Genomic DNA, 23,106 nt, shown 5'->3' on the forward strand with positions numbered 1-23,106 from the left:
TTTGGAAGGGACTCTCTTTCTAAATTTGAAATTTTGTGTTGTATTTTACGTGTGCTTCTCTGTGGGCCTCAGGGAAAGCACGCCCTGGGGATTGAGTGATTGCCTTTGAGGCAGCTTATGAAAGGGGTCAGTCATAATAATGATTTCCCAAGCAGGGGTGGCACCATCGGCCACTATGTGGCAAGTGCCTTATCCTTCTGATGCCAAAGTCAGGTGGGTAATAAACGGGCCCGGAGCAGTTCTCTACAGTCAACAGCAGTATGAAAAGAAGCAATGGGGGTTGCATCTTGATGAGGAAAGGTGTGTACCAATAGCCTAGAAACCCTCATAGCTTTGCTAGGTGACTTAAGAAAGACTAAGTTGTTCAATTGAAACATTCCTGTGTTCATGTTGGATTTGAGGAATATATATATTTTTTTAATATTGGAAGGCAAAGGGAGGTTGAGTGTCTTCCTGAACTCTGAGAAAGACTTCATCGTGTCTTCTGTGTTCCTATAACTTGAGAGCAGGGGAGGGAGCCCCTGAGTCAGGGGTCTTGAGAACAGTGGCCTCCACCCCTCTCCAGGGAGGGGGCTGCCATTGACAAGAGAGAGGAATCCCTAGATGGTCTCAGCCTACACACCCCAGCCCTGTTGCTCCCCCTTTCTACCAGCCTTTACCCTGAACACCTTCCTCAACAGCAGACCTTTCCTCTCCACTTCTAGAACAGTGGGTTTCCCCAAAGATTTGGCTCCTAAATTTGCATGCATCTATTTGTTTCTAATCACATTCTGCTGTGTGGATGTGATATCCATGCTGTAAAATGCTCACAGGGTTGGATTTCTTATCTCCACCCCAGCCCATCTAACGCCCTGTGCAGGGCTGGACATGCAGTGAAATCCATGAGCATTTGAGGCAGTGGCTGATGGGAAGCCTGTGTTCAGTTTGTTCATCGAGAGAGGGAAGGACACCAGCCTCAGGCTGGGCTCCCACACAGAAGAAGCCACGTGGTCAGCAGTGGCAAAGATGCAGCTTCTGGGCAAAACTGTACACAGTGTGGGGGAACCTCTGGTCTATTTTCCCTTTTGCACAAAACAAATCTGTCCAATTCCTTTGTCTTTTTATAGAAAGCACAGACAAGCTAGCATTTTTCAAATGCATTGCTTCCTTTTGCCAGAATCCCAATAGGATAAGGGATGTTCTCCCTGTTTCCTAAAGGCACTGAGGCAGCTGCTCACCAGAAGGACCACTAGACTGAGGATCGGGCCACCGATCCAGGCCACCAAGCCTGGTCCCAGGCTTGCCCCTAACTAGCTGTGTGGCTCTTTGTAGGTCCCATTCTCCCCAGGGCTCAGCTGCTTCATCTGTAAAATGAACACACACTGGGCTGTGAGCCATAATTGAGCACCTAGCCAGAGTCCAGCTTCATGCACAGTAACCCTGAACACAGTCTTCTGGGGAGAGGACATCCAGAGTCCATCAGACTCTCAAAGGGCTCACTATGAACCCCTCAAACATAAAACCCAATTGGACTAGACCATCCCTGAGGTCTTTTTAGGGTGAATAGTTGATTCTGAAATCTCTCTCCCTCTGTGTCAGCAGTGGGAGCTTAGATCTATAAGACAAGCTCTTTTGGGGATCTCTGGGTGGCTCAGCGGTTTAGCGCCGCTTTTGGTCCAGGGGGTGATCCTGGAGACGCGGGATCGAATCCCACATAGGACTTCCTGCATGGAGCCTACTTCTCCCTCTGCCTGTGTCTCTGCCTCTGTCTCTCTCTCGTGTCTCTCATGAATAAATAAATAAAATCTTAAAAAAAAAAAAGACAAGCTCTTTTAAGCTACTTTTGTGTGTACCATCTAGGGAGGGAGTTTGGGAAGGTCCTGCTGTGGGGGTGATAATAGTGAATAATGGTGTGATCTGCAAACTACAGCCCATGGGCCAAGTCCAGCCCACCACCTGTTTTTGTAAACAAAGGTTTATTGGCATACGGCCAAGCGCAATTGTTCAGCTATCATCTATGGTTGCTTTTGTGCTATAAAAGCAGAGGTGAGTAGAAGAGCTGGAGGCTGGAATGGATGGCAAAACTGGAAACATTTACTATCTGACATTTAGAGAACCTATTTCATGGCACCCTGAGGGGGTATACTGGCATCTTGTTAGAGGCCTTGCTCCTTTTGGCATCATGCTAGTTCCTCATTACAAAGGTGCTCTGCAAATTGCTGTAAGGGTAGAAGAAGAGCCCACACCATACTCACAAAGGATGACCAGCCCCCATTGTCTTCTTCATGGCTTTCTGTGGAAGAAGATAACACCATTATCAGTACCAAAAGAAGCCTCTAGAGGGAAAGTCAAAGCAGCATCCCATCTGATGTGCTCTCACGCCACTGCCCATCCTAGGCCCTCATCCTACTTTCCTCATATCTGGGGGTTGCTTTAGTATCAGCTCTAGAATTTCCACCTGAGCAGCTCATTCTACCAGGAGGCAGCAGTGGATCTCAACCTTTCCCCACAGAACAGTCACCCAAAAGGGCTTTAAAATACACAGACACTGGGGACCTACCCCTAAAGCTTCTTTAAAGCTTTAAAGATCCAGATGGAGGGACACTGGCTTGACTCAGCTGCTCAGTCAAAGCCTGGGTCCCCCAGGATTCCCCACAGAGTTCGTCATTTCAGATCTATAGAGGCTCCCAGCTGAGCAGGGGGCATAAAGCAGGTGCCCGGCATGGTACTATTTCTCCTGCTCTCGCCTTGGACCCGAACCTCTTTCTGGGAGAGAACTATCTGACAGGCAAATGAATAAGGTCACCTGCACAATACCCCAGGAGACCCAGAAATCGGCAGACAGAAGAACCGAATTGCCTGTCACCTCCTAAAGCAATCACTCTCACCCCTGACACCTTTACCTGTCTCTTCAGGAAACCGTGGGACTTGGGGTCTGCAAAGGCAAACAGCATTGCATTAGTGGTATACTGGTTTAGGAGTACCTCCCTCTTTCCTCAATCCCATCCTGCAGGAGGAGCCCCCCACAGGGGGTTGTCTCACCTCCCAGGACTGCTCAGCAACCTGAGCCAGGCTGCCCCCAAATTCTAGAACCTATCAGAGTCACATTGGTGGTGTAACTGGGAGCTCATGACTGCCTGAGTCTTTGGGGGAAGTTCCCCTGAAGTCATAGGCCAACAAGCAGGATGAAGGGCAAAGAAAAGGAGCTTCCAATTCCCTCCTTGGCACCAGCTTCAGGACCCTGGGCCTGAAGGAGTGCTGTAGGTCGAATATCGAGGCAAAAGCAGTCCTGCGCCTCTCGCTTGGATTTGAAAATTCTCTGGGTCTTTTTTTTTTTTTTAAGTTTTTTTTTTAAGGTTTTTTTTTTTTAATTTTTATTTATTTATGATAGTCCCAGAGAGAGAGAGAGAGAGAGAGAGAGGCAGAGACATAGGCAGAGGGAGAAGCAGGCTCCATGCACCGGGAGCCCGATGTGGGATTCGATCCCAGGTCTCCAGGATCGCGCCCTGGGCCAAAGGCAGGCGCCAAACCGCTGAGCCACCCAGGGATCCCTCTCTGGGTCTTATTACAGTGTCACTGGGCTCTTGGATTCCCTACTCACTTGCGTGTGAAAATGCTCCTTCTCTCTTCATTCTTGTTGATTTCTTGACTTAACTTACTGAGAATCCTACAAGATAAAGGACAGGTAAGGTGACAAAACCATCATCTCTCTCCCAGTCCAACTCTCCCATTAGTCCTGGAATTCCCTGATCTGCGTAACATCGGACATCCAGGCCAACCTTGGCCAGCCTCCTTGTCTGGCCTCCAGCCAGTCCTCTCCACTGGGCGTCTGCTCCTCACTTCCCCTGAGCAGTTGCTGCCTTCATCCCCTCTCCGGTCCCCTGCTCCTGCCCAGCAGGCCCTCTGTGCTGGCTCAGCCTCCAGTGAAGCTCACAGACCCTCTGTGAAGACCTGCCAGCTCTCACCTGGCTCCCCTTCTCAGAAATTCTGTAGCCTTACAACCTTGATACAGCCGCTGTGTATTTTATTGTCTTACTGCTCTTGGGGCTCAGGTCCCCTGACTCTTGGTTTAACATCCCTGTGGTGATGTCAGGCTTCCAGGAACCCTCAGACCACCTCTGAAACCTGGAGGAATCAGCTGCTCATTGCAGAGCTTGACGGGAGCTCTGGTGAGCTGTTCTTTGGCCTGTATCTCCTTTCATCTCCCTCCTGTTCCCCCCCTTCCCCCGTGCCTCCTCCTCGGTGACATGGATTTTTTATAAACTCTGGAGAAGCATTCCCAATCAGGGAACACCTGGCAGAGTGGGAGACTCCCCGGTTCACCCATGTCCTGAGGCCAACCTTGGCCAGGACCCTTGGAGATGCTCTTAGTCCTCGAGTGCTGTGAGCTAGCAAATCCTCAAACCCCACAACAGGGAGGGCCTTCACAAACAGGACTGCGGCTCAGGCACATCCAGCAGTAAGAGTCCAATCCACGGGGTCTCTCAAGTCTCCGGGACAGGAGATTCCGCCTCCCTTAGCACCCGCTGCTGAAACCAAGGAAACCCTTGTTAGTAAACAGGCTCAGTATTCCCTAGAGATTTGGAGGCAGCTAGGAGGAGCCTCAAAGATGATCTAACCCAAGGTCATTTTATAGATGAGGCCACAGAGGTTCACAGAGCGGTTTAGTGATGAAGCCCTCCCTCCCCACGAAACACACCCGCCCCTGAAGCCAGGCTCCCCCGATTTCCAGGGCAGCATCTTTTCAACCTACCATAGCCTCGTGTTAATTTCCTCTATGCCTCAAGCTCCCCAGGAGCTGATGCAATTGAGCCTGTGGCCCATCTGAGAATGAGCCACGATCAACATTCCTGCAGCTGAGTGACCATCTCAAGGTAGCAAGTCTAGTCTCAAACAGAATTGCTAAGTTAGCAAAGGTGGCCCTTTGCATCCACTACTTCCTGCTTCCCTCATCACTCCCCCAGGCTCCCAGCCCCCCCGCCCCCCATTTCACCATGGTCTCAGGGAACTGCTGCTCTGAGCCCTTTTCCATCAATCAAATGACAGGATACATTTTATAAACACCCTGGGGACTTCAGGGGACCGAGCAGGAAAGAGGGCAAGTCTTCGTCCTCCATTGTAATGTCGCTGCTAGGATTTCACACCGCCCAGACCCAGACCCGGGGAGGAGATGCTTTAATGCGGGAGTGGGGACTTTGCGGTGACCTCTTGAGCACACCGCCACTGGAGCGCTTGTGACACACATCTTTTGTTTCCTTTAAGCAATCATTTTGAGAAGCTGTTGGGAGTCCCTCTCCTCCCTGCCCCTGACATCCTCCAGAGGCACCAAAGGAACCCTGCTGGCGTGGGCATTCCGGCCACATCCGGCAGCAGTGGTGGCCACAGCAGCCCTCCCAGCGGGCATGCTTCACCCAACAGTATGCGGGAAGGGCCCTCAAAGCGCCAGGAACTCTGCTGAGAGCTCAGGATGCCTCGAGGAACAAAGCAAAGGTCCCGGATCTCAAGGAGCTTAACGTGCCCGTGGAAAGACAGACAAACGCTGAACGTTTAGGGAAGTGAAATTCTAGGTAAGTGTTGTGTATATATACAGGCAATGGGGGTGGGGCTGGGTGCAGGACAGGGACGACGGGTAGGGCGCAGTTGCAATTGAAAACCAGCAGGCGTGGGCACCCAGATGACCCGGCAGCAAGGAGCTGAGGAAGGTGGGGCCCAGCGCCCCTCAAGGTGCCCCTCCCAAAGAGCGTGGCTGCTCTGACCGGCTCACGCTGCTTTGATCCCGAAAGACCTCGCGCTCTCTGCTGTGTCTCTTCTCACCAGTATCTTTAGCAGCCAGGCTGGAGGCCTTCGGGGCTCTAACTGGCGAAGGAAGGAAATGTCAAACCGCAGGCCCTGACAGAAGAGCAGCAACGAGGCAACAGAATGCAGAGCGGGCCCATCAGGCCAGCAAAACAGGGGCTCCCGGGGCCCTCCTGTCTCGGCAGGCCTCTGAGAACACCTGAGCCAGCTGTGACCACTGCTGAGGGGGAGTGGGCCGGTGGCAGGTGGCAGGGCCCGTGGGCCAGGCAAAGAGCTGGTTGCTGCCTCTGTGTGCGAACCTTCAAAGTCCCCCACTCTCACACCCGCAGGGAACCAAGTGACAGTGAGCGGCCGGAGGTGACTCATTCCTCCTCCTCCCCACAAACCCCAGGCCTCACTCAGCACGGGGACTGGGCAGCATGTAGACATAATTCTCTCTGCGTTGTCTTGTTTTAGGGATAAGCTGGCCTCCAAATTGGGGCTGAACCTCTGACAGGAAGTCAGGCCATTGCAGCAAGATGGTTCCAAGGGCGGTTGCATCCCTTGCTTGCTACGTGACGGCAGCCAGGCTTTGATTTCTCAGCCGCAGGACTTTCCTGGTGATGTTAGGAGGCACAGACTGTGGGTCCTTGTCCTGAGTCTGACTGCAGCATCCTGCCCCATAAGCCTTGCCTGCTGCATGACCTCCAGCAAGGCACTTGTCCTCCCGAGGCTCAAATTCTTCACCAGCAAATTAAGAGAGTTAGCCCTGGTGAGGGAATCCCTGACCAGCCTGACTTTGGAATTACACTGGGTACACCTGTTACAAACAGATTACCAGGCTCACTGTAGACTTCACCCGTCAGAACCTGCAGGGCTGAGTGAGGCCTAGGAGCAGTGACACGAACCAATTTCCTGGTGATTCCTATAGTCTGTAAATTTTACGAAATCTATCTTTTTTTTCTTGCTATTCTTGGAATTTTTTTTTTAATTTGAAGGAGGAAGGAGGAGGATAAGGAGAGGAGGAGGGGGAAGAGAGTGAGGAGATGGGGGAGGAGGAAAAGATGGAGGGGGAGGAGAGGGGGAGGGGGGAATAGTTGGGGGAGGAGGAGGAGGGGGAGGAGGGGAGGACTAGATGGGGAAGAGGAGGGAGAGGAGATGGGGGAGGAGGAGGAGAAGATGAAAGAGGCGATGATGGGGGAGGAGGAGATAGGGGAGAAGGAGGGGGAGGAGATGGGGGAGGAGGACACGGCCTCCTTTTCGTCGGTCTCTTGTGCTTTACCAAGAGCAAGTAGAGGTCCACTCTGGGTTTTGAAATCAACTTTGCTGGTCACAGAGAACTAAGAAAGAAAGCATACAAAGGCCAGCAGAAAGGAGGGAAGGGAGAGAGAAGGGACGGCCAGGGCAGAAGGAAGCGGGAGAGGACATACCAGAGCCCTTAGCACACCGAAAGAGTAGGTCACTCAGGAGGCATCTCTCTGGTGCCCACGTTGCCGCACGTGTTCGTGTTACAGTGTACACACATTTCTCACCAGAGCTCTCAGTAAGAGCTTTAGACAGCTTTCCTTCTCTCCCTCTCCCGGCATCCCTCAGTGGGAGCCTTATTCCCTGGACTTGGATTTCAGAGGGCACGCTGCTCCCTCCCAGGACACCACCTTCCCAGACCCAGAAGGTTCAGGTGAAGTCGGCCCTGTGCTCTCCTGCAGCACACCCCTCCAGCTCCCAGTCTGCCTCACTGCCCGCCAGTCCTCTGTCCCCATCTCAGTCCTTCCACCCGCACCCAGCACACATTGTCACACTGCCTCTGGCACTTGCTCTGCATTTCATCCTTCTTTATTTTTAATTTTTTTTATTGTTTTAGATTTTATTGAAATTCAAGTTCACATACAGCGTATTACCAGTTTCTGAGGTAGACGTCAGTGATTCGTCAGTTGCATGCAACACCCAGTGCTCGTGACATCACATGCCCTCCTCAGTGCCCAGGCCCAGTGACCCCACACCCTCCTCCAGCAGCCCTCAATTTGTTTCCTCTGATTGAGAGTCTCTTATGGTTTGTCTCTCTCTCTGTTTTCATCTTATTTCATTTTTCCTTCCCATCCCCTATGCTTACCAGTTTTGTTTCTTAAATTCCACTTATGAGTAAAATCATGTGGCATTTGTCTTTCTCTGACTTATTTCACTTAGCATAATGTCCTCTAGCTCCATCCATGTCACTGCAAATAGATTCCATCCTTCTTTAAAGGAGCACAGGGTTTGACCCAAGAGCCAGGCCTCCAGAAGTTCTGTCCTTGTGACATGAGAAGCCAGGTGTGGGTCTTGGGACTCAAGGAGGTGCCTTTCACCATCATCACAGGCCTCAGGGGAGAACCACACGTGTGAAGGCCTAGCATGGTCTCCCTGCTCCTCAGCTTTATACCCCCACTATAATTTTAACATCTGATATTTTATTGGCACTTCACATTTATTCTGTGGTAGACAGATTGTTCCCATTTTTACCACCAAAGAAGCAAGGCACTGAGAGAGGGCTTTGTCGAGGGCCACTTGAGCAAGTTCAATATGGAACTGAGTTGGGAAGTCAAGTTTTCAGGACTTACTTTGGGGGAGAAGGAGTGGCCGTCAGTTGAGAGGAAGCACTTCCCCTGTGGGGAGGACTGGCTCCCTGGACAGAGATTAGCCCATGAATGGGAGAAAGTGGAGACAGATCTGTCACTGTAGCAATCCTGTGGGAAGGCATGGTCACATTTTTTTGAGGGGCCTGGGAAAGGCCCACTTATCTCTGGGTCCCTCCCTTGGTCCTCACTTCCTCCTTTTTTCCCTACTATTTCTCAGGTAGACTGACTCTGCTGTTAGAAGGCCTGCAGCTTTCGCAGGAGGATTGACGAATAACCAGATATTACTGCATCCCCTCTCTGATAGGAGTTAGCTTTTCCTAGCCCAATTCCACTCTCGGTAATGGGTGCAATGGGAACTCATGATATAGACCCATCCAACATCTATCTATTGGCTACACCACCACCGCATCACTCCCTTCTTATTTTTTTAAGTTACACTATGGATTTAAATACAAAACTCATCACATTTTTAAAATAAGCTACAAATAGGCATCAGCAGATTTTAACATACATTTTAACATGTATTCTATTGTATTCCAATTTAGCCAGATAAGGCTCAGCTATACCATGGATTTTAAGCCCTTCCCTATATAGGAGGCTTTATTGTTTTATTTTTTATTTTCTTATTAAAGATTTTATTTATTTATTCATGACAGACACAGAGAGAGAAGCAGAGACACAGGCAGAGGGAGAAGCAGGCTCCATGAAGGGAGCCCGATGCGGGACTCGATCCTGGGACCCCAGGATTACACCCCAGGCCGAAGGCAGTGCTAAACCACTGAGCCACCAGGGCTGCCCTGCTTTGTTACTTTATTTAGAAACTCTCCTCCATTTCAGTATTTGGGGTGTCTCTGGGAGAAACTGTCCGAGGGAGTAGCTATATCTGCAGACAAAGCCTTCCTCACCTCCTCACCAGAATCTGCCTTCTTACAGATCTACTTAATAGAGATTTTTTTTTTAAGCAAGGGGAAAGAAAATCAAGATATTCAGAGGAGTGTAATCTTGTTTTGGTCTGCTGTACATAAACACAGTTTCTTTCCCATAGCCCTTTAGGGTAATGATGATGGCAAATGAACCTATGTACAAGGGAACAGAACAATCCTATACAATTGAATATCTATACAATACCAAGCAGCTTATGTGGGCTGCCTCCTTTAAAATCCAGCATTCCCAAGAGCTAGTTCTTTTCCCTAAAAATAGGTGAGGACACAGGCTCAGAGGATCGATGGGACTTTCCCAAAGTCCCATGGCTGGTGAGAGGCAGGGCTTGCCTTAGAACTTGGCTCTCTCTTGTTCCAAAACCCATGCCTTTTAAGTCTTCAATCCCCCCTTTGACAGCATAGCATGATTAATAAAAACTTAGAACTATGTTCATTGAGATTTTGTGTAAAGTAATTGAAACAGCTAACACTCGTTCAGTGCCTACTATTATTTCCCCCATCATCTTCTCTAACCTTCCTGCTAACTCCCTGAGGTTGGTTCTCCTATTACAGATCTCCATTTTACAGATGAGGAAGCTGAGGCTTGAGGAACCCAGATAACTTGCCCACAGATTCATAGCTAGTGAATGGAAGAATTGGGTCTCAAGTAGTCTGACCTCAGAGCCTACACTTTTACTTACTAAGCTCTTCTGTCTGCCTGTTCATACCTAAAATTATAACCTTTAGAAGAGGGAGCCTCCATGGTCATATTCCTTTATTTTATAGACTGGGAAACTGGGAGTGGACTACGGACTCATCCCAGGCACAGAGTTCTCTATAAATAGAGCTGGGACCGGTTATTATGTCTGTCAAGAGGGACAGTAACCCGTAGAGTTTCCTAATCAAGGCACCCAGGACCTTCTCTAGACGCCTACCCCAGCACTCCCCATTCACCTCCGTGTTCCATGGGCAGGTTCCTAGCTTGCCTGGAGCACACATGCTTGCATTGGAGGCTAAAGAAATGCCCCACCTCTACCACACCCACAACATGAGTGTTTACAGTCCGCCTTCCACACTAGCAACCATGTCTCACCTTCCTCCTTCTCCAGACACTCAAGCATAGCTCCAGACAGCAAGTGAGCTCAGCCCTAAGATAAAACAGAATCTTCCGAGCTAAAAGTGCCTTCCTTATCTCTTTTCTTCCGCTGCTCTGATTAAATCCCCTCACAGGGCCACGGCCCTCCCTTAGGCTCCTACTCCATTAGCGGGGTCATGCCCATTACCCCCTAGCTTGTATCCCTGCTTGCAGCTGGGCCCCCCACCCTGCTGTCTTTTACACTGCCCTGGAGAAAGCCAAGACACCAGTTTTACCTCTGCGTGCTCCCTTCTGCCCTCACCTCCCCACCCTTCTCAGACTCCTTAGGACAGCTCACAGGATCCTTCTCATCTGTGACCAGTTACTGCGGCCTCTTTGTTCTGTGTGTGCCCCAGCTGTCCTGACCCACTTGCAGTTTCATTAAACTCCCTGGTGTCCATGCTTTTGCAACATATTCCCAGAATGTCCTTCAACCCATTCTTTATCTGACCATTTCTGGTATATGTCAAAATCTAATTTAGCCTCCTTGCCTCCCCAAAGTCTTCCCTGAACGCCATTGTTGGCATTGTTGCCAAAGTTGACTCTTCCTTTCATACTCCCGAGGAACATGTACCTGCATGTGCCACAGCACCATCGTAATCGTAGTATGATTGTTTTGTATTTCTGACCCTCCCTCTAGAATGTGAGTGTCCTGAGGTAGGGAATCTGTTCCTTATGTCTGTAGCCTAAGTAACAAAGGCCTGACACATTATATTGGCATCTAGTAGCAGTTCCTTAAATGAATGAAGTATTACTATTGTATGGGGACCAAAAGATGCAAACCCAAATGCTCTCAAGGACCAGGTATATATATGTATATACATATACACAAAAATATATTCTATTACATACTTATTATTATGTATATGAAGAATATATTACATAAAACTGATAGTTCTAGTGACTTGATAATTTCAAAGTTTGGGCATCTTTGGGTCCATGTGGACTGGAGCTCCCTTTAGATAGAAATCATCATTCTGATTTGCCACAGTCTCCACGACCCCTATTTTTTCAACAACAATGAGGCTTTGTGTTGATGACCTCTTTTATCATCATACTTGTACTATTATTTTTCTTAGAGTAGAGAAATATTTCTTCATAGTCTATCCAAAGGTGGTAAAATGAAAGAGAAATTGATAGGACTTCATATTTTTCGACCTGGCACATTTTACATATTTACATCACCTGCCTGGCTCCGGTAAGCTTTTGAGTATGTGAGACATTTCCTAGAGGAATGAAAACACATGGTAAGAGGTGCACGATGCATCTCATTTCAGCACCCATGTGGGGTGTACGTCAGTCATTACATCCCACTTCCCTTCCTCAGGATTCTTAAGACTGTGCCCCTGGAAGCCATTCAAGCAATTGGTATTGACAGCCAGAATGATGTCCATTGTCATTCTTCATCTAGTCCAACTCTGTCATTTACTAAGCTGGAAACTGAGGTCCAGAAAGCTTAAGCAATCACTGTTCTGGTGATGACACCGTCATGAAACAGGTCTCATGACTCTGGTGCCCAAGTCTCCCCACTGGGAGAGAGGAAATGAAAACACGGTCCCCAATCAGGCTTGTCTTTGGCAAGAGCAGCCAACACACCAGCTGGGCTGGATCCGTTACTTCTTTTTCTCCATGTATCACGACACATCTCTTTCCCATCCCCTGCCCTTGCCTCTACCCTTCCTGCTCACTTTCCTAGTGTAAACCAACAGTGACAAAGTGAGGGTCTCAGCTCTCCCTGAACTATTTCCCACCCCAACCTCTGTTTCCCCAAACAAGGAATCAGGGGCAGTACTTACGGTACCCGGAGCTTAGGAAACTTCTGGATGTCATTTTCTGTCAAGTTCTGAAATGAAGACACATGGGCAGGTTACAATCCACAGGAAGGGCCCTGGGCCAGTTGAGTAGAGAAAGTGAGAAACAGGGAGTAGCCAGGACCACAGCAACCCAAAGCATACACCTCCCCCACCTACCCAAAGCAAAGCGACAGCTTCTAGATGTTGCATAAAACGCCTGTGGGCCTGGTGTTGCCAGATATACTTTTTTCCAAAGGGAATCCCCAAGTCTGGATTTTATGTGAAATTGCCTGAGTTTGAAGTATTGACAAATAATTTTAAGTTAAGCAAACACACAAACACTATGAAAGCTAAATTGTAGAACCAAACAACTTGTTTTGTTTCGTGGGCCGAATTTGGTCATGCTGTGACCCCTTCCTAAGCTCTTACCCCAGACTTCAGGGTCCCTCTCAGTTTCCATATGGAGAAGCTGTGAGAAGCCAGCCTGGAGAAGGGGTCTGGGCCCTTATACCACCATCACACCCCAAAGCCTCTCTCAGCAGGGCTATTGGTAGTGTTCTCTAGATGTGGGGATGCAATAAAGAAGTTTTTCTGAAGGAACAGAGAGGGGGAAAGGAGAAAGAAATATTTGTGAAGAACTGACTCTGGGGCTCTGTCTTACTCTCACCCTGATTAGCCTTCACATCATCCTGTGATTTAGAAACCATCAGTGTTCCCATTTTACAGATGAGAAAGCTGAGGCTCTAGGATGTTAAAGGAATTTCAGCCTGCAGGTGATGGAGCTGGGGCTGGAGCCCTACTCTGTGGCATCCATGGTTAATTTTCTTCTTGCAAACCTCCCTCTTCCCACATCTGATCCCTTTGAGGGACCCGGGGACCCTACTGGAGGGGAAGAAGGTGGCAAGGGGAAGAGAAGAAGGTGCTTGAAGAAGGAGAGGCAGGGTGCCAATACCAGAAACAGAAAAGAGGGTGAGCATACTTTCCACGGAACTAATGCTGAGCCATAGAAAATGATCCATTGACATTCTAACTGAGGCTAGAAAATAGAGGTTAAAGTGGAAGCTCTAGGGTCAGACAGGCTGGGTTTGAATCTTGGTTCATCCACTTAGCAGCATTCTGATTTGGGGCATACCCTTAGCTCTCTGAGCCTCTGTTTCCTTATCTGTAAAATAGGAATCAGAATACTAACAAGGGCCACTTTTCAGGGCTTGTGAGCACTGAACGAGATGATGTGTGTCCTGTGTTTGGCTCTGCGCTTGACACACCCTCTGTGAATAATAAGTTTTATGTGAGTAACATATGTGAAAATAAATAATAAATATTAATGAGCTGGAGTCTGGCTGGCTCTCAGAGGTTAGTTTTGCTTCTGCTCCCACTCTGGGCTGGAAGCTGCCTGGCAGGTTCTCCATAGGGAAGAGGGCGCATGGTCCCCTCTGAGGCCAGAGGTGCAGGGGCTAGGTAGGGTATCTTAACAATGTGTTTATCGGGCTCACCTGCCCCCTTAGCACACCTGGCAGCAGGGTTGGTGCTGGGGTTTGCTCTGAGTCCTGAGACAATCAGGCTTTTGGTCAGGTTTCTTGATTTCTCTCTCTCTCTCTCTAAGATTTATTTATTTGAGAGAGAGAGAGAGAAGAAGGGGAGGGGCAGAGGGAGAGGGAAAGAGAGTCTTAAGTAGACTCCATAGTGAGTGTGGAGCTGGACTTGGGCTCAATCTCACGACCATGAGATCATGACCTGAGCCGAAACCAAGAATCAGACTCTTAACCGACTGTGCCACCCAGGCTTCCCACTCTTTTATTTGTAATATCCCTAAGCAGTGGCTCCTCCTTCCCCCAGCACCAGTCCCTCTCAGGGATGTGCCGAGACTCATGTTCAGAATGGCACACTGAGCACAGGGCTGCCTGAGGGCTGGTGGCTGCGTGCTGGGCAGTAGGCCGCTACCTTTTGTTTGGCTTAGTTGAGGATGTAGGCTGAGGGAATCTAAGAAGAGCATGAAGGGGAAGGTGGACATGAACAGGTTGGAGACACAGAGGAACAGGATGTTAGGAAAGAGAAAGGCCTTTAGAACAGGGACAGGAACTAGCAGGAAAGATGAGGGATGTTCCAATGGGATTTTCAGAGAGTTTCTGCCACGTGATGTCAGCCCTCCTCTACCTCCTCCTTAAACCTCCAGCCACTCTGTTACCTGTAGGATCACCTGTACCTTTGTAGGAGCGTGGTTAGGTGCTGAGCATGCCCTCCAGATGGGCCCTGCCTGGGGAGGCGATGTGCGGACACTGCTGCCTGCCCACCCAGTATCTGCTCTCTCTTGCTCCCTTACTGACTTCACCTGGATTTTGTTTGGGGCTGTAAATGTTCCACGTCCAAAATACTTAACACCCTACACTTCCTTGCAGATAACGGAGATTATGGGACTCTGCTGTGGCCAATGAGATATAACCTGAAGTCTACTGGATAGAACTTCTGGAGAAGTTCCTACTCTCCTGAAAAGAAGGGGAGTCATTACCCATGCAGTTTTGTGCCTTTTAATCTTTGCCCTACTTGCCCCTCCTCCTGACTGAAATGGAGGCGTGAGGTCTAGAGGTGGCATAGCCAACTTGCAATGAGTTGAACAGAAGCCACAAGCTTTTTCCATAGACTAGACAGGGTCTGGGTTCGTGATGACTTCTTAAAGTAGCTCACCAGCCCCTGGTGCCTACTCTAGATTCCTTATCACTTGAGAAAGATAAACCCCTGTTTGTTAAGCCACTGTGGTTGGGTTTCTGTTATAGGCACCCACATACCTTCCTAACTGACATGCTTCCAAACACTTTTCATCCTCTCTTTCAACCTTCTGGAAGTATGGCACCCCCTTCCCCACCAGACAAGGTCCTACTCTTCTCACTGGGAAACCAAAATAGCAGCAAAACAGATGCAAGGGACCTACTAGCAATGAAGAGAGAGAAAGAAAGAGGGACAGAGAGACAAAGAAAATGTGGACTTCCGCTGCTGCCTTCAAAAGCAGAATGGCCCTGGATATTATAAAATCAGGAGTTGGGCAGCCCGTGTGGCTCAGCGGTTTAGCACCACCTTCAGCCCAGGGCGTGATCCTGGGGACCCAGGATCAAGTCCCACGTCAGGCTCCCTGCTTATAGCCTGCTTCTTCTTCTGCCTGTGTCTCTGCCTCTGTGTGTGTGTGTGTGTGTGTGTGTGTGTGTGTGTGTCTCATGAATGAATAATAAAATCTTTAAAAAAAAAACAGGAGTGATAGATGAGAAATTAGAGCTCTGATCGGAGCTCACACTGTACCCAGAGCACCTGGGGGTGGAGGCTGAAACCCAGCCTCCCAGTTGCAGGGCCAGGTACAAGGTTCTGCCCTCTGCTCTCCTGGTTCCTAGGGTACTTCTTTCCACTTCCTCCTGGTCACACAATGAGGAGACTCTACTGCAGTCTCCAGGGACCGACGGGTCCTAGATATGGGAGCAGAGGAGCCAGAGCCCCTCAGATACCATCTCTCAGCCCACTTAAACAATCCTGTCCTAGCAGGCCTGAGGTTCACACACACATTGCTGGGGGGACTGGAAGGGTCTATCACCCACCGTGACCCAGGCCAACGTGCTCCTTCTCAGGAGAAGAGAGAGGCCCTGAGAAGGCAACTGCTTGCTCAGGGTGAGCTAGAGCATCAGGGCTGCAAGCAGGGCCACCCTCAAAGATGTCTTACTCCCTGTCCACTCAACACTAGTAAGTCTCAGATCTTAGTTCTCGGTGGTAAAGGTACCAGAAGGAAGTATTTACATTTAGTACTAATGTGCAAGATCAACAACAAAACTCCAGATATTCTGTAGGCTCAAGGCTCAGTGTGAAGAAATAACATTGTTAAAAATTCATGCAGTGTTAGAGTAAATTAAATGTGTGCTTTAGTTCAATGACTAGGTATAGGACTTAGAAAATTCACATCACTCTTCTGTACACATTTCCTCAATTGCAAATGGGGTGGTTAGAGCCTTCCGAAGATAACTTTTTTTTTTTTTTTTTTTGTATAAATCAAGCTCTGGAAGGCCGAAATCACACCTTAGTCATCTCTATATTCCCAGGATGTGGCATGGTCCAGTACGTAAAGGGAGCCCAGAAAAATGCTTGTGAAATGAATGGATGGGTGAATTCATGCATGATTTAGGTGAAACAGTGACTAAACGTGTTTTACATGGCACATGAAAGGAAAACTGAGACCAACAGGGCACAGTTTGGTCTCAGCATGAAACTTAACAGCTACCTAGAAAGGAAGGGGACTATGTGTGGTAGTGAGCTCACCATCCCTAAAAGAATTCAAGCAGATGTTAGTGGTAGGGATATGATATGGGAAATGGATTGGAGTACCAGGTGGAAAGTTAGAGTTCATAACCTCTCTGGCCCCTTTTAACTCTGAAGTCTCATTCATGGCTGCTGACCTCAAGGCTGCTGACCATGGCTTGTAGGGAAACACAACTTACTTTGCCCTCCTTCCAACTCCAAACTGGGAGCATCTACCCAAGAGAACTCTGAGGTCCAATTCCTACTTCTTTTTTGAAGGGCAAAGAAGCATGAGATGGGAAATGGGTAGATTGGTAGAGAGGGTCTGTCTCACCCATAGACAAAGGTGGCGTTTCAAGGGAAATGCTCAGACCACCTCCCAGCCACCTACCACCTGTCAGAGCTGCATCTCTTTCTATTCCAAGGCTTAATCCTCCATGTATGACTGCATTTTAGTATATATTAAAGCTCTTGGCAATATAATGGAGTAGCATCCTATCACATATGTGTTTAATTGGCAAAAAACCAACTATGTGAATTTGATAGAGAGAATTGTATGTATGTATGTAATGAAATAATGAGGGTGATTTCACACCTTATTCCACTCAGTGAGTATGTACTCCAGCGTGAGAGATGGGAAAAAATAATCTTCTGTTCTCCCAGATGGTCTTTTTTTCCCTTAGGCTTTTCTCAAAGTACGGATGGCATTTGAAAAGATTTTTAAGGTGTGTGTGTGTGTGTGTGAACTGTATCTGGATTTCTCCTTATACTTTGACTTTAGAATGTGCCATGGTATCAGCGAAAGACCTGGAAGGTATCCAGAATAGTAGTATCGTGAGAGGTGATGACAGCAGAGGGCATAGAGAACCTCAGAAGATGGCAAAGGGCTGTGTGCGGATCCTGAAGATGGGCATTGACGCTGTGCATCCCCATGAACTGGGTAGACCAGCTGGCCTGGCCATGACTGGTTAGAGTGTAGAGCAGCTTTGGTCTCACTGTGTCGAAGTGGTCAGCACTTACCAAAAACCGCTGCCCGTCGATGTGATACTTTTTCACTACCTTCTCACAGTCCTTGTAGTTCAGCTGCAGAGAGGAGGGGAAGGTGCTGTCAGTGGCAGGCAGGTGCATCCCATTGGTTCCCCTCACTTGCCTGCCCAGAAGCTTAGCAATCTGTGGTACTTGTGGCTAGCCAGACCCCTACCCTCCTACCTCCATAGTCTAACAGAAGGGCCCCATCCCTACCTCAACTCTGCTTTCACTTGCCCCTTGGGACTCTCTGAAATGGAGAAATTGCCCCAGTCTAAGGTTTTGAGGCCAACCCCTACAGAAAGAGAGTGTCCTCAAGCCTATAGAGACTGGCCACATGCTCCTTAGGCACATATGGAATAGGTGAGAAAAAGAAAATAAGTAGCAACCATTGTGTCACCACCAAAGGATGACCCTGGTGAACATTCGATGTGTTTCCTACAGTGCTTTATTCTGAGCTTATCCCTAAACAGAATGGAGGTTAAATTTCACATTTAATCTTATTATCCTAACTTTTTCTCTTAAAATTGCTTTAAAATGATAATATAGGCACTGCCTCATGTTATCACAAACTTATTCTAAACATTATTTTCTTTAACTACTCCCTTATTGTTGATCATTTAGGTTGTTTACCAAACTACTGTTCCAATAACGGTAACAGAAATTGCTGATAATTGAGCGCTTGCTATCTGGCAGGCGCTCTTCTGTGTATTGTAACCAATCTTAAGTCTTTAATCCTCACATCTTCCAGAGACAAAGGTGCAGATGGCTAAGCAATTTGCATGAAGTCCATGGGTATTTGCATGACAGAGGTGATAATCGGGCTTCAGAACAAAGCTTTAATGTCTCTTTCAGGAATGTCCTCTCTTTGTTGGTAACATGATAATTTACAGTAAGTAAAGCAAACAAATTTAAGTGTACCTTAATACACCATCCGGATCAGAGTATAGAAAGAACATCATGGATATCCTTCTACACACATTTTTTTTTCTATTTAAGATAAATTAAACTGGATTCTCAGAATAGAGTTATAAGATTCACAGGAACGATCTTGGTTGCTTTCCCAAAGAGTCACATCTGTTATTAATCTCAGTTTTCTGTTTCACCTTGTCTTCAGCAGCATGAGAATTTACATTTGAAATATCTCCAAATGTGATACTTTGGGCTGGAGTATTTAAAGTGAAATGTCTGTCCTGGAGAACCTTTGGTTCTTGTCAAAGTATGAGGCTCACAATCTGTGGCAACCTTCTTCTGGGGGCAAATCTTGGTCTTTTTTTTAATGGTCAATCAATCTAAAAAGTGAATAGAATTGTTGTAATTTCTTGGCTTGAAAGGATGGGATAAACTTTAGAACTCTCAGAAAAAGCTGATTTAGAGGTCAAGGTGGAATGTGAGCAACATTTGAGGCACCCTGATCACCCCTTCTATTTCCATGCAGTGAGGTAGAAGTAGTTCTTGGAATATTTAACTGCCTTTAATTCATCATTTACTGTCATCATTATCAGATACAGCTCTGATTTTGCAGATTGCTAGGTTTGACTCTACATATACAGATAGCTCTGCAGACTGGGGCTGCTCTAGAAGTTGATTCTGATCCAGTAACCAGATACCAGGAAAGCATCCCTAGGCCTGGGGGCTAGAATCCGTATTTTTAGCAAGCATATAGAGGATTCTACGAGCACCCAGCTCTGGTAGTCTAGAGGAGGTAGTGTTGTTGTAGACGGGACAGCTGAGGCTCAGAGAGGGGAAGGGATTGGTCTGAGGTCACACAGCTGGTTGGGAACATAACCGGGATTAGAAATGGCTCTGAGCCAATGCCTTTCCACTGCATGGCCCAGGAATGCTTTCCTGCCAAGTCAAAAGAAATTGGAGGGGTCAAAGAAATCCAAAACATGACCTCAGTCCTCAGAGAGGACTTCTATTCTAGGCAGAGGATGAACTACACATATCTAACATGGGAAGACACAAAGGCCTGCCAATCTGCATTAACGTCCGCAGCTAGGGTCCGGTAAACAGAGCAAAAAAGGGAATTTCAGACATGAATTGGCCCCTCAATCTGTTGAGTGCTTCACACACCATATTTCTTTTAATTCTTTCAACAATCCCATGAGGGAAGTTGCTGTTAGCATCTCTATTTTCCTGGTGAGGTAGCTGAGGCAGAGAGAGGTGAAAGGAAGGTCACTAAGCTAGCAGGTGGTAGAGCCAGGATTCAGAGCAAAGTGTCTGACTACAGGGCTGGCTGGGAAGGGTCTCCGAAGAGGCCCAACCTCTCTGCTTTGTTAGAAATTGCACCTGCTCATGGATCCTTTGAACACGATATTTGATGACTAAGATCCATTCCCAAATGACTCCATGGTCAGTTCACTTGATGTTTTCTCTCTGGGGAAATCAAGGTTCCTAGGATTTGCAGTTGAGTCTGTGGGGGCTGAGACTTCCTGGATCACAGATTCCCTTCGATCTCCTCATCCTACCATCATTTTGATGAGGGACTGGTTTGGGTTTTTTGGGGGGAGGGGGGCGGGGGAGCGGTTTATGAAGAATGAAACTGTCCCAGTGCTGCAGATGGTCCCAGGGTCTGAGGTCTCCAAGAAGCAGCTCTCCCTTCCCGCACCTCAAGCAGATGGCCGGCACAGATTCCTTTCGATCTCCTCATCCTACCATCATTTTGGTGAGGGATTTGTTTAAATCACCTCTGACCTGTAGTCCACCTCCCTGCACTAAGGGGAGATTTGCCCATGGATTCTACTATTACTCGACCAGGTTGTGTAGTTCTTCTCACTCTGAAGACAGGACCTGTCTGGGCATCTCAGTCTGTTCCTAGGGTTCTCTCACCAATTCTCAGTATTTTCTCCTTTCTTTAATTGAGGTAACACGCCCTTTACAGCATCTTGGCAAGTTTAGTCTTCTTGCCCTAATTTATTTGGTCTACATTTAAGAAAAACACTTCAAAAGGCAGTTGTCTCAAGCATCTTTGTACCCACAGTGCTGAAGCTTAAGCTTATTGTGACCTTTTGGAGGAAAGAACAAAAACAAGATACACGCAAAGCCGCAAATAACAGGATCTGTGGGCTATACATCTTTCATGCCACACTCGATTCTACATCTCCACATGTTTCTTCTTTAGGTTGATGGGGAGCAGTTAGGTATCATATAGACCCCATGTGTCTATACATCCCAGGGAGCCCCCATTCCACCCCCCAGTAAAAAAAAAAAAAAAAAAAAAACAGAAAGTTGACTTAAGTGACATCTAAAATCTTGACTTTAAAATATCATCTTTACAACCATGTGAAGTGTCAACAGAATTCCATCCCATCCTCCAGGGACTGGGGTGTTGGAAGCTCAGATGTTCCTTACAAGACTTCTTATCTTTTGAACAGGGATGGAGAGTACCCAAGTTGTGTGGCTTGGAATCTACTCAAACAGATGTGTGACCTGTGGTCTCCTCAGCAGATGACCAAGCACAGGTCCTTGAGCGGCTCCTCCAGGGCCAGAAGGCAGGATGGAAACACTCTAGTTTCAGGTCTGCCACAGGCTTGGCCTCTGACCCTGCTGGCAGAGCTCTTCCTCTTAGGGGCCTCAGTTTCCCTAGCTATCTCAACAGATCATAACCTAGAGCTCATAGCAGTTCTCCCACCTGCTTCACAATACCCTCATAAAGCTCCAGTGAGACTCTGTTCTCCGTGAGGAGCCCTCTTTCAGGTCATGAGCAATGACTGCCCAGCCACCATCTCTGGCATTGTTCATGCTAGCCTTCTCCATCCCTCCTGCCCTACCTTTTCTTTCTCCCATGCCCAGGGCCCCATTCACCCCTTTCTAGTAAGCAGCCTTGATCTCATTAGTGGTTTCAGCAGTTCTGAGTCCCCTGAGCACGGACTTTGAAGCCAGAAACGCGTGACTGGAATCCTGCTTCTGTCACTCGTAGTCCCTGGGGCTTTCGGCCATTTAACCTTCCTGAGCCTACTTTCAGCTGAGCCCAGAGGACCGCAATACTGGAGAGTGTTAAATGGGACAGTGCCTGCAGAGCGCACACTCAAGCCTGGCGCTCAGTAGATACACATCCAACGGAGGGCCCCTTTCTCCCCAGAACTAATCGCCAAGAAACTCAGGGGTGTATGGACATCTACATGGTGCTTGCTCAACTGGTAAAGCTGCCACGGGGTTGGAAGTTCTCTGCACTGTTCTGCCTGACTCCTTCTTCAAGCTGCTTCCCAGCCTGCCGAGGGCAGCCAGCTTCCCCGCCAACAAAAGAGCAAAACTCACCTTCCTGAAGTAGTCGGCCAGGTTGTCGGGGTCCCAGGTCAGGACGTCTGAGCGAAAGGGCACGTTCCTCAATGCCATGGCTGCTCTCCCAGGACAGAACTCACAAGCTGAGCATGGGTGCTGCACCCATGGATGGAGAACCCCAGTCCAGAGCGTGGAGGTGTTCTTGGCTCTTCCAACTTTCAGTCACTGTCTGGAACACCCTTGTTGGAGCACAGGGCTTTTCTGCTGTAACCAGATCCCAGAAAGCAACAGCTTCCTCTGCGAACAAATATGGTCTCTTCTCAGAAAACGACTCAGCAAGTTTCCTTCACCACTTCCTCTGCTCGGCTCTAAATAAGTAAACAAGGAAGCCCAGCTCTGGTGGCTGGAGGAGGTAGAGAGAGCAACGGGGTTGGTATTGTCCCCCCTGGCCCGGCCAGCCCTGCCCCGTGGGAGAGGCAGTGAAGGGGACGTGGATTCCAGTGTGAGCCCAAGTACGTGTCCATTAAAACTCCTGGCACCCAGATATTTGACCCGCAGTCCTGCTGGGCCGGGTCTTTGCAGATGAAAATCTATTTTGACAGTTGACCTAAAATACACATGATCTCCCACATTAGCAAACTGCCAGGGGGAAGGAGCATGGCCTTTTAATGCTTTCCAGCCATCCCTCAGTCTCTCCCAAAAGGATAACGTTGACATTCCTTCAGCAGCCTCCATATAATTATGAGAGGATTCTTGGTGAGTGAGTTGGGCACCCAGGGCTGAGAAAGGGGCAGACCTAGGTTCAATTTCTGATAAGATTATCTCCATGCTGCGTAACCTCGTGCAAGGGCTTAAAAATCTAGGAGTCTCAGTCTCCATATCCGTAAAATGGGAAAACAAGAATTGTCTCATATACACATAACCCTTAGATGCAGCTAACTAGACAAACTTAAAGAGAAAAAAATTAAGGGCACACAAATAGTGACCACTGTTGATGCTGCCCGAGGCTCTATTTTCTGTTGTTTCCCCCAAAGACTCTAGTCACCACTGATCCACCCCTATCTTCTACCCAAAGAGGACATTCACTGGAGTGGCCCTGCAGCAGGGCATCTGCTGCTTTCTAAGCTGGTCTCAGACCCCGGCACTTCTCCTAGTATGTGCACCTCATTGGCAGTAGGAGAATCCAGTGTAAAAAAGCAAATATATTTGTGCAACATCACAGTCTCTAAACATAGGTCCTCCACTTCAGCCAATGCTCTGCACGCACGCGCGCGCGCGCGCACACACACACACACACACAGAGCCATCAGTTCTGATGTTTGAGAGAAGAATCAAGCTCTGTTGCACTAAGTGACACTATGTCATGTGGAGGT

General features: G+C 48.2%; 1 protein-coding gene across 1 annotated transcript in view; it reads right to left on the reverse strand.

Moving 5' to 3' along the window:
- The window catches only part of LCP2 (lymphocyte cytosolic protein 2), a 44,520-nt gene extending 22,504 nt beyond the window's left edge, over window positions 1–22,016 (reverse strand). Inside the window, exons 1-6 of the mRNA XM_055325866.1 lie at window positions 21,770–22,016; window positions 17,504–17,566; window positions 12,218–12,264; window positions 3,581–3,646; window positions 2,883–2,914; window positions 2,235–2,272 (exon numbers count right to left, since the gene is read on the reverse strand). Coding sequence (XP_055181841.1) covers window positions 2,235–2,272; window positions 2,883–2,914; window positions 3,581–3,646; window positions 12,218–12,264; window positions 17,504–17,566; window positions 21,770–21,847 — 324 coding nt within the window. The 5' untranslated portion in view covers window positions 21,848–22,016. The remainder of the gene's footprint in view (window positions 1–2,234; window positions 2,273–2,882; window positions 2,915–3,580; window positions 3,647–12,217; window positions 12,265–17,503; window positions 17,567–21,769) is intronic.
- Window positions 22,017–23,106: the final 1,090 nt, after the last annotated feature.

The sequence above is a fragment of the Nyctereutes procyonoides genome, unplaced genomic scaffold (assembly GCF_905146905.1).
Source record: "Nyctereutes procyonoides isolate TBG_1078 unplaced genomic scaffold, NYPRO_anot_genome, whole genome shotgun sequence".
Taxonomy (NCBI): domain Eukaryota; kingdom Metazoa; phylum Chordata; class Mammalia; order Carnivora; family Canidae; genus Nyctereutes; species Nyctereutes procyonoides.